The 11,047-nt window shown below is 35.7% G+C and overlaps 1 protein-coding gene across 1 annotated transcript in view; it reads left to right on the top strand.

The window, feature by feature from the left end:
• The window catches only part of LOC107751089 (growth arrest-specific protein 6-like), a 17,145-nt gene that overhangs the window by 2,247 nt on the left and 3,851 nt on the right, over positions 1–11,047 (top strand). Inside the window, exons 3-9 of the mRNA XM_016566691.1 lie at positions 1,893–2,012; positions 2,959–3,084; positions 5,240–5,361; positions 7,966–8,084; positions 8,167–8,170; positions 9,523–9,691; positions 10,374–10,516. Of these exons, the coding sequence (XP_016422177.1) occupies positions 1,893–2,012; positions 2,959–3,084; positions 5,240–5,361; positions 7,966–8,084; positions 8,167–8,170; positions 9,523–9,691; positions 10,374–10,516 (803 nt within the window). The remainder of the gene's footprint in view (positions 1–1,892; positions 2,013–2,958; positions 3,085–5,239; positions 5,362–7,965; positions 8,085–8,166; positions 8,171–9,522; positions 9,692–10,373; positions 10,517–11,047) is intronic.

Raw genomic sequence — 11,047 nt, 5'->3', positions numbered from 1 at the left:
TTTGGCGCCAGAGTCTGCGCAGTAATGATTTCTTTAAAGCCAGAGTCTGCGCAGTAATGATTCATTTGGAGCATTTGGAGCCAGAGTCTGCGCTGTAGTGATTCATTTGGAGCCAGAGTCTGCGCAGTAGTGATTCATTTGGAGTGCGAGTCTGTGCAGTAGGGCTGTGCAAATAATCGAAGGTGAGTTTCATGCGCATCTCGTCAGTAAAGCCGGTTCTGTGATTAGTAGTAAATCTCCAGCACGTGCTTTCAAATGGAGCGGCATTTAATACACAAAGCCGTAGTTCACTGACAAGCTATGCAATATCGCGTTCATAATCGCAGACGATTCATTGCCGATTACGAACGCGATATTGCTGATATTGTTCTTCTCCTGACCTGTGCTCATATCAGATGATGCACAATGCTCTTATAGTGGCACAGATTGTGCTAGTAGATCTCAAACCCTGCAGGATCATCCATCACGTTCTCTGAGTCAGCAGGAGCTGAGTGGTTTCTTGTGCACTGAAACACTCAGAATGCCAGTATGAGTATTGTTTGCCAAGTTAAGACTCATTAGAACACCTTAGCAACCATCTAGCGATGCCATAGCAACTGCAACAACTACTCAGAACATCTTAGCACCACATATTAATGCCTTAAAAACCACCCACAACACCCTAGCAACTGCTTATCAACCAGTTAGAACACCCTAGCAAGCACATAGCAACAAATTAGCACACTTTAGCAACCCACATAGCAACACCTTGGCAATCACTCAGAACACCCTAGCAACTGTATAACAGTTAACCAAATAATACAGCTTAGCAACCATGTAGCAACACCTGTTGCTATGTGGTTGTTAGGATAACCACCCAGAACACCCTAGCAACTGCTTAGTAACAAGTTAGAACTCTACCAACCACATAGCAGCAAATTTGGCAATCACTACCTTGGCAGTCGGAAGACCCTAGCAACTGCTTAGCAACAAGTTAGAACACCCTAACAACCACATAGCAGCAAATTTGGCCAATCACTGCCTTGGCAATCAGTCGGAACACCCTAGCAACTGCTTAGCAGTGTGTTAACCAAATAATACACCTTAGCAACCATGTAACAACACCTGTTGTTAAATGGTTGTTAGAATAATCACCCAGAACAACCTAGCAACTGCTTAGCAACAAGTTAGAACACCCTAGCAACCAAATAGCAACAAATTTGGCAATCACTGCCTTGGCAATCAGTCGGAACACCCTAGCAACTGCAAAGCAACAAGTTAGAACACCCTAGCAACCAAATAGCAACAAATTTGGCAATCACTGCCTTGGCAATCAGTCGGAACACCCTAGCAACTGCAAAGCAACAAGTTAGAACACCCTAGCAACCAAATAGCAACAAATTTGGCAATCACTGCCTTGGCAATCAGTCGGAACACCCTAGCAACTGCAAAGCAACAAGTTAGAACACCCTAGCAACCAAATAGCAACAAATTTGGCAATCACTGCCTTGGCAATCAGTCGGAACACCCTAGCAACTGCAAAGCAACAAGTTAGAACACCCTAGCAACCAAATAGCAACAAATTTGGCAATCACTGCCTTGGCAATCAGTCGGAACACCTTAGCAACATGTTAACAACCATTCAGAACACCTTAGCAACTGTGTAGCAATGTGCTGCTGGGGAATCTTCAGCGTTTTCTCAGTGGATGTGTGAGTGTAGCCTGTATTGAGCCGTGACTCATCAAACCCACAGAGTGTCAGTCACGTCTGATGATTCACGTTCAGAGGAAAGTGAGTGACTTTCTGCCCGCCGTCCAACACTGACTCCGCCCACCGGTGCCGCTCCAGCCAATCCCGAGTCCCGAGCTGCTCCTGATTGGCTAACGGCGCGCGTGTGTGCTTGTGATTTGCAGATGTGGATGAGTGCAGCAGAGCGAACGGAGGATGTGAGCACCACTGTAACAACACCATGGGCAGTTACCGCTGCTCCTGTCGTCATGGATACACGCTCTCGGGTCACCACATGTGTCTGGGTGAGTGTGAGGGCTGGAAAATCTGACAAACACAAAACCAAACACTTCTGACATGTGCATCTCAGCTCTGATTTAAAGTCTTGAAAAAGTATTTCTTTTAGTTTGTGGTTAAAAAATGTGGATTTTACTCAAATTTAGCTTAGTGTTGCACTCCAGATATGATCATTCTAAAATGAAAAATCATGTATAAAAACCTAATTTATGCAGGATCTCTTACATTACAATATTATTACATTTTTATTACTCATTATATTGCTGTTTTGTACTGCTCTATATTTTTATTTAAATCAACATTTTATTTTAAGGTTTATTAATTTTATACATTTTAATTATTTTAGTATTTAATAAAAACAATATTATAATTTTAGTTCAGGGGATAATGTGTACTTTGAATGCAGCATAGGTCTTTTTGGATAAATTATTTTTTTTATCTAATATTTTAATATCTAAACTTTAAAGTTAATAAAACTATCAAATATTATTTTAACCTAATTCCATATATATATATGTTTTTTTATTTATTTAGCATAATCATATTTTTAATAATTTTTAAAATTTTTACCCTGTTTATTATTTTTTACCTGCTTTTTGTAAACCTCTGCAATACAGCATAGTGCTAGCAAAGGCAAGGCCATGGGTTCAGATCCTGAACTGTGTACTCTGAATGCAATGCATGTGCTTTTGGATAAATCAAATTTTTTTTAAAAATTATTTTCATCCAATTTATTTTTTAGTTTTAAAATACTGCAATACATACTGCAATATAATATTGAAATATAATATATAAGAATGATGTTCTTGTTAATAATATGACAGTTTATTCACTGCTGCAAATACTTTCTCCTCCAGAATGAAAACAGATTATTAATCAAAACATCGTTAGCAGCTGTGCGTCTGATTTGTGACTCAGTGAATCGCAGGGGTTCCTCTCCTGGTTTCTCCACAGATGTGGACGAGTGTGTGGAGACTCCAGACGTCTGCGGATCTGCGCGGTGCTCAGACCTCGACGGGAGCTTTGACTGCTTGTGTGAGGAAGGGTTCGTCTATGACAACATCACCCAGAGCTGTGTAGGTGAGTTTACAGGATCTTAGCGTACAGCGAGATGAAGCTCAGAGCAGCAGATGATGGCACACACAGCGGTGACCGAAACCATTACAACACTAGTGTTCCCAGCAGCTAAAAGTGTGTTTAAGTCAGTTATGTCTATCTTTTGCTGTAGTGTGTCAGTAGGAAATATCAGTTTACATTTCCAAACATTAATTTTGCCTTTAATTGTAATAATCCAGTGAGAGTCTTTGTTGTCATTGCACATGCACAGTCCTTTCAATTTCTGTTTTCAATTCTATCGAAATTCCATTCAGATTGAGCTCAGTCGGATCAATTCAGGTGTTTACGTGAAGGCTTTTCAGTCCGATTACTAACAGATTATTTGGTTGCATGTAAACGTATTTATACGTGTTATAAAAACTATCCTATTATAGTTTATATTAATTTTTTTTATTGTAGTTTAAGGTTTAAACTACAATTCAATAAATATTAAATCAATAAACATCAATAAATATTTTTTAAATAATTAATGAAAATGAGAAATGTTGCCTTTTTTTCTTTATTTCGGTTAACATTCATATTTTTATGGTTTTGATTTTAGTTTTCATTTATATTTTCATTTTAATTTTAGGTTTAGTAATTTTGGTTTTTGTCATTTTTATTTTTACGTGTGTTTTATGTCTATATAGTTTTACTTCAGTTTTGGTTTTAGTTATTTTAAGTCATCATGCTAAACTAAATGAAAATTAGAAAAGTTGCCTTTGAAAATAAAATATTTCTTTCTTATTTCAGTTAACTTTTTATTTTATTTTTTTTTTTTAAGGTTTTTATATTCATATTTTTATTTTAGTTTAGATTTTTCTATTTTCAATTCAATTTAAGTTTTAGTATTTTTTATTTATTTATTTTTTTTTGTTAAAAAATGTCCATAGAGTTTTCATTAAAAAAAATTTTTTTTTTCAGTTGTAGTTATTGTAGGACATCATGCTAAACTAAATGAAAATGAGAAAAGTTGCCTTGGAAAATATAATTTTTTTTAAAATTTCAGTTAGCATTTATTTTATTTTAATAAGACATTTTTATTTCTTCTGGTTTTAGTTTCAGCTAAGGAGAATAGCCCTGCTCTGAATCAGTCTGAAGAATGTTCCTCGTCTCTCAGTCTCAGCAGCACAGGACGTTTCCATCTCATTACATGATGTTCTTTGGGAACATGACTTTTTTTGTGGCTCTTCACCTAGTCGTTACTGTTGAGAGGAAACAGCTTACATAACGCCTCAACAGATCCTCTTCAGTTCTTACACAGTCGACCGAGGAACATTCCTCCAGCTCATTTGTGGTTCATCTTTTAGGATTCCCGTCATCAGTGTTACAATCATATTTCCACAGTGTATATTCTCATGTATATCCGCACGCACCATTACATCCAAAACAAGAATAAAGATTATATAACGTGTGTGTTTCAGTCCAGGTCACTCCCTGTTGACTCTGAAACACACACAGAGCAGGAGAAGAATGACACTCTCAGATTAGGTTTATAAATGCTGTGTTTCTAGATTAATGAGAGCTGAAAGTGTTGATCTGGGCCTGTATTCACAAAACATCTTCAGGCTAAAAGTAGCTCATAACTCGCTGATTTAGGAGAAAATCTTAAAAATAATGGAAGTGTCAGTCCTAAATGTAGGACTCCTGAATGTTTGCTCTAAGAGTGTTTCACGAAGCGTTTTCGCTCTAAAACTAGCTCCTAAATCTGAGAAAGGTTTTAGAGCTAAAACCTTTAGCTCTAAATTTTAAAATCTATTATTTATTATTATTCTTAAACCTTTATTTGAATATAGCAACATAATATCGCACTCTTCAATATTTCTATGAATGAATCTCTAACAGAGACTGTCAGCCAATCACTGTGTGCATAGTTAATAAGCATGATGACATCACCCATAGCAACGAGGTAAACCCCGCCCCCTTACTCTGAGCTTAAGACTTCTCTCTGTTCTTCAGTACAAGTTTGTCTCAGCAGCTTTGTGAATAGGGTTTAAGAGAAACTCTTAGATAAAAACTTTTACTGCTATTTAGGAGAACTCTTAGTGATAAGATCAAATGTTTTGTGAATATGAGCCCTGATGTTGATGAATGAGAGTATTGAGTGTGTTTGAGCTCATGCTCCTGTTGTTCCGGTCAGACGTGGATGAGTGTGAGACGCACGTGTGTGAGGAGGAGTGTGTGAACACACCCGGAAGTTTCCGCTGCTACTGTGACGGACGGCAGGGGAAGAGACTGGGACAAGACTTCAGGAGCTGTGAGGTGATCACACACACACACACACTCTCTCTCACACACACACACACACACACACACACCTCACTCACACAACTCACACACACACACTCACACACACACACACACACACACTCACACACACACACTGACGCACTGACACACACACACACACACACTCTCTCTCTCTCACACACACACACACGCTTTTGACGTAACAGTTATATCTATATTTGACGTAAGTAGTTATATCTAAGTGTTGTGTGAGTTGTTTATTTACTTTTTAAAATTAGTCTGCCCATTAACGTCGTAATATTGTTCATTCAGACTGATTCACGAACACGCACGAACACAAGAGGCGGGATTTGTTGCATGAACCAATCACAGCCGAACATAACCAGCCATATCCAAACATATCACGATGGAGGCATTGCCTCCTGTCATGTGACTTTCCCCCATTCATTCTCAATTACCCCCAAAAACTCATGGCTCGCTGTGGGGGGTCTGTTAAAACCCAATGGACTCAGGGGAGGCGTAACTTTACCCGCTGATGTCGCTGTTGGACAATGTTTCTTTAGAAAAACGAGTGAATTATACACTTTTTTAATGTTATATTTTGTAATATGGGCGTTTTTGTATTTTTGTGCTATGATTTTTATATATATGAAGTTTGTGTTCAGTATGACTTTTTAATTTTTTTAAAGAAATTACTATTTTTATTCCGCAAGGACGTATTAAATTGATCAAAAGTGACAGTAAAGACATTTATGTTACTAATTAAAAATGTAATATATTAATATTGAAGATCAGAATGATTTTTAAAGCTCAGCAGTTTCATATTTATGTTATATAACTACAAACAGAAAAACAGCCAGACATTATTGTAGTTTTGATGGTTTTACTTTATTTTGCCTGTTTCTGCCTGTGACGACACGCTTTTATCAGAAACCAATCATGTCAGACTGGACTGTCATCACTAATAATAACTAACTATAATAATAATTCTGTTCATTTATGATTCTAAAACACTGACTGGATCAACTTTAGACCAGTGTTATTTTAGTATCATTGAGATACTGCTATACTTTTTTATTTATATTTATATTTTATTCATATAATAATATAGATTTTTTAAATATTCTACAGTTTTAGTAATTTTGTTGCATGTTTTTAAAAATGTTTGTAGTTATATATATAAATTTTTTTTTTCCAGTTTTAGTTATTTTAATACATCAATTTAAACTGAATTAAAATGAGAAATGTTGCCTTGGAAACTAGTTGAAATAAAATGTTTTTTATTTTTTATTTGTATTTTATTTCGGTTAACTTTTACTTTATTTCAAGTAATGACATTTTTTTTTTAATGGTTTTAATTTTAGATTTAGTTAAGTAATAACCCTGCTTTAACTAACTAATAACTGGCAGTGAAAACTAATAAAATTATAAAAGCACATAAAATAAAAAATTTTAATGAAAACTGACTATGTTTTCATTTCTTGTTGAGCACATTTTAGGTCCAGTTTGCTCGCGACTCTTCGGTTTGCTGATGTGATCAATCCTATATGAACCGCTTGCAAATAGTCCAAAATGCAAAATGCTAGACTTCTTACTAGCACACGTAAATTTGAGCGCATCTAGCTCTCTCTGTGTTGGTTGCCGGTATGTTTTAGAATAGCGTTTAAGATTTTATTCTTTGTTTTTAAGGTCTTAAATGGTCTGGCACCTTCTTATTTATCTGAAGTTGTGACTGTTAACACATCTGCGAGATGTTTAAGGTCATCAAATCAGAAACTTTTGCCGTAGCCTAGCTTTATTTATTATTGATTATCCTTTCTATTAGGATAATCCCTACAGAATCTCTGTTTAAAGTAAAACTTAAAACTCTCCTTTTAGAAAAGGCTTATAATATCTGAGCTGTCCTGAGCATGTTTTCTCTCTGTGTGTAACTAGGGCTGCTCAATTATGACAAAAATCATAATCACGATTATTTTGGTCAATATTGTAATCACGGTTATTTGATACAATTATTAGTAGGCCATAGGGCCAAAACTTTATGTGGAAGATTTATTTAAAGATAGTGATATATATAAAATATATTTTTTCTGTAAATAAGGTTGCCAATTTACTACAATTTACTGTTACACCTATATTTTCATTCTCATCTTTATTATTGCTTTTATAAAACTGTTATTCCATATACGTAGTAAGGTTTCACAAAATAAAACAGAGCAAATAAAGTGTAATGATATTAATAAAAACAGTATTCTTCCACCAAACAATGTAGCTCCTCAGAAACAGTTGTGGTTGCAACAAAGTGGTTGCCGAGCAACACACAAACGTAAACAAAGATGTATGTTACTTTGTAGAGTCATTTACAACAGCTTCGAACGCGGCTCAGCCAATCAGAATCAAGCACCGGAACTATCCGCTTTATAATGAGGCATCTACGTGTATATATCTATGCCTAGTATGTACCATGTCATTGTATGCTGTTTTATTGTTTTGATTTGACAATTTTTGTACAGCACAATGGTCAACGACTGTTGTTTTATTGTGCTATATAAATAAATTAACTAACTAAAAAAAAATTGTGAGAATGTTTGGCTCATCTTCCTCTCTGTGTGTCTGAAGCCCATCGAGCTTCACCGGTCGCTGGACATGAGGAGGAACTCGCGCTCGCTGTACCTCGGACGCATGTTCAGCGGGATTCCTGTGGTCCGACTGCGCTTCCGCCGCAGGGTTCAGACCGGGTGAGCACGCCTGCACTGTAATATCTTGTTGGCTTTATTTTATTTATAGAGCACGATTAAAACAACACAAGGTTGACCAAAGTACTGTACAATAACAACAGCTAATAAAAATGAGACCAACATCTCTCAGAAAAGAAAAAGACTGATACAGTTGAGGTTAAAAGTTTACCCCCCCCCCCCCTTTCAGAAAAGTTAAGTGTATTTTATGGAAATCATATATAATCATATACAGTTGAGGTCAAGCGTTTACATCCCCCTTTCAGAATCTGCAAAATGTAAATTATTTTACCAAAATAAGAGGGATCATACAAAATGCATGTTGTTGTTTATTTAGTACTGACCTGAATAAGATATTTCACATAAAAGATGTTTACATATAGTCCACAAGAGAATTTATAAAAATGACTCTTAATACTGAGTTTTAACAAACAAACGCTGATGCTCCAGAAGGAGAAACCATGCATTAAGACTTTTGAATTTGAAGATCAGGGTAAATTTAACTTATTTTGTCTTCTGGGAAACATGTAACTATCTTCTGTAGCATCTGAAGGGCAGAAATAATTGAAAACAAAATATGATATTTAGGCAAATGGGAGCGCTGATGGAAGCCATCTACTGCAGCTTTGCTTTGATAATATTACTGAATATGATCCAGATGTAGCGTTTGATAAAAATGCGATTTTCTCAGCTTTTTGCTCAAAAATGAAACCTACCTACATTCAAGTGTTGATAAAAAAGAATGCTTGAAGCTGGACTAAAACAGATTTTTTTTTTGTTTAAATGTAGATGGTTGGTTCTTTATTTTGATGTATTGCATGTTCAGATATTCATAAAACAGAATATTCTGGGGGCCATGAAATTTTAGTGGAAATCATCAAAATAAGCTGGCGGGGAAAGAGTTAAAGGATTAGTTCACTTCCAGAATAAAAATGTCCACAATAAGGGTTTTTCACCCTACTCTGAACTTTCTATTCATCAAAGAAACCTGAAAAAATTCTACTCAAAATAATAGTAATATATGTTTTTTGAGCAGCAAATCAGAATATTAGAATGATTTCTGAAGATCATGTGACTGGAGTAATGATGCTGAAAATATAGCTTTAAAATCTTTGACTGGTAGTGTAAGTTAGCCTAGTTAAAGATATTAATATTAATAAGGTGAGTCTGAGATGTTTATTTGACAGTGATTTCATATTCCTTATTTGTATGAAGGCTAAATACAAATAAAAGTAGAACATTAATTTACTCGTGCCGTTTATATAGTTTTATAGGAGGACGTTTCATAGACTTGGCAAATTCATTTTTCATACGTTTGTATGCACAGACATCTGTTGTGGGACATCTGTTTATGAGGCTTTTTTTAATAGTGTTCATATCGATATCGGAATTATATCGTATCGACTGAAATTAAGATTTTGGCCATATCGTCCAACCCTAGGTTAACCCTCGACTGGACGGCTGTATGAAGGACTGGCGCTGGTTAACCGGTGAGGACACGTCTATTCAGGACACCGTCCAGCACAACGAGCGCATGCAGTGTTACGCCATCGAAGACCACAGCGCCTTCTACCCTGGACACGGATTCGCCTACTTCAACCACAGCCACGGTGTGCCACCATACATTATCTTATTCAGCTTTCAGATGATGCATAAATCTCAATTTCAAAAAATTGACACTTATGACTGGTTTTGTGCTCCAGAGTCACATTTATATACTGATACAGTATTTATTCATATTTTGCATTGGCTTTTATTTTTATATTTTCAGTTTTCATTTTAATTTGTTTTAATTTGAGTGATTTTTGTTAGTTTTTTTAAAGTATTATTTAACTTCTAATTTTCCTTTTAGTTTTATAAGTTTAAGTTTGTCATCTAATATTTTATTTTATTTCAGTTAGCAAAAAAACTATTTTTAACAGTTTAGTTTTCGTTAACAATAACAACACTGGTATGTGTAGATGTGGTTTTATTGGGGGTGAATATGACAAAACAACATTTTATTATTTTTTAAATTAGTTTTTATTTTTTCATTTTCATTTCAGTTAAAGTTTTGGTAATTTTGCTGTTTTGTGTTTTTTTAGTATGCCTATTTAGTTCATATTTTTATTTCAGTTTTAGTTCAGCGTTAGTTAGCTTAGTAAATCAAGTTAAACTAAATGAAAATGAGAAATGTTGCTTTGGCTAACTAGCTTGAACTAAAATATTTTATTTTATTTAATTTAACAATTGTTTCATTTCAAGTAACAATGGTTTAAGCTTGGTTAACTGTAATAACCCTGTTTCCTGTAGGAGACAATCAGACGCTCAGTGTTCATGTGACCCTGCGGCCTGCCTCCTCCGTAGGAGTCCTGTTTGCTCTGGTTCATCAGGACCGAGTCCCGTTCTCCGTCTCTCTGTCAGACTATCATCCAGGGACACTCGACTGGACCGAGGTGTGTGTGTGTGTGTGTGTGAGAGTGTGTGTACCTGACGCCTATGGAATGTCCCCATAAAACATGGAAACACAACATGTGTGTGTGTGTGTGTGAGTGTGAGAGTGTGTGTAGGTGTGTTTGTGTGTGTGAGTGTGTGAGTGTGTGAGAGAGAGAGTGTGTGTGTGTGTGAGAGAGAGTGTGTGTGTGTGTGTGTGTGTGTGTGAGTATGAGTGTGTGTGAGTATGAGAGTGTGTGTGTGTGTGTACAGTGCTGGCCAAAATGATTACAACACTAGTATTTTCAGCAGCTAAAATATGGTTTTAAGTCAGTTATGTCTATCTTTTGCTGTAGTGTGTCAGTAAGAAATATCAGTTTACATTTCCAAACATTCATTTAGCCATTAATTGTAATAATGCAGTGAGATACAGTGGGTACGGAAAGTATTCAGACCCCCTTAAATTTTTCACTCTTTGTTATATTGCAGCCATTTGCTAAAATCATTTAAGTTAATTTTTTTTCCTCATTAATGTACACACAGCACCCCATATT

The sequence above is a fragment of the Sinocyclocheilus rhinocerous genome, unplaced genomic scaffold, assembly GCF_001515625.1.
Source record: "Sinocyclocheilus rhinocerous isolate Xijiao unplaced genomic scaffold, SAMN03320098_v1.1 scaffold632, whole genome shotgun sequence".
Classification (NCBI taxonomy): Eukaryota; Metazoa; Chordata; class Actinopteri; order Cypriniformes; family Cyprinidae; genus Sinocyclocheilus; species Sinocyclocheilus rhinocerous.
Note: the sequence above shows the minus strand (reverse complement) of the source record. Positions and strands in the feature narration are given on the sequence as shown.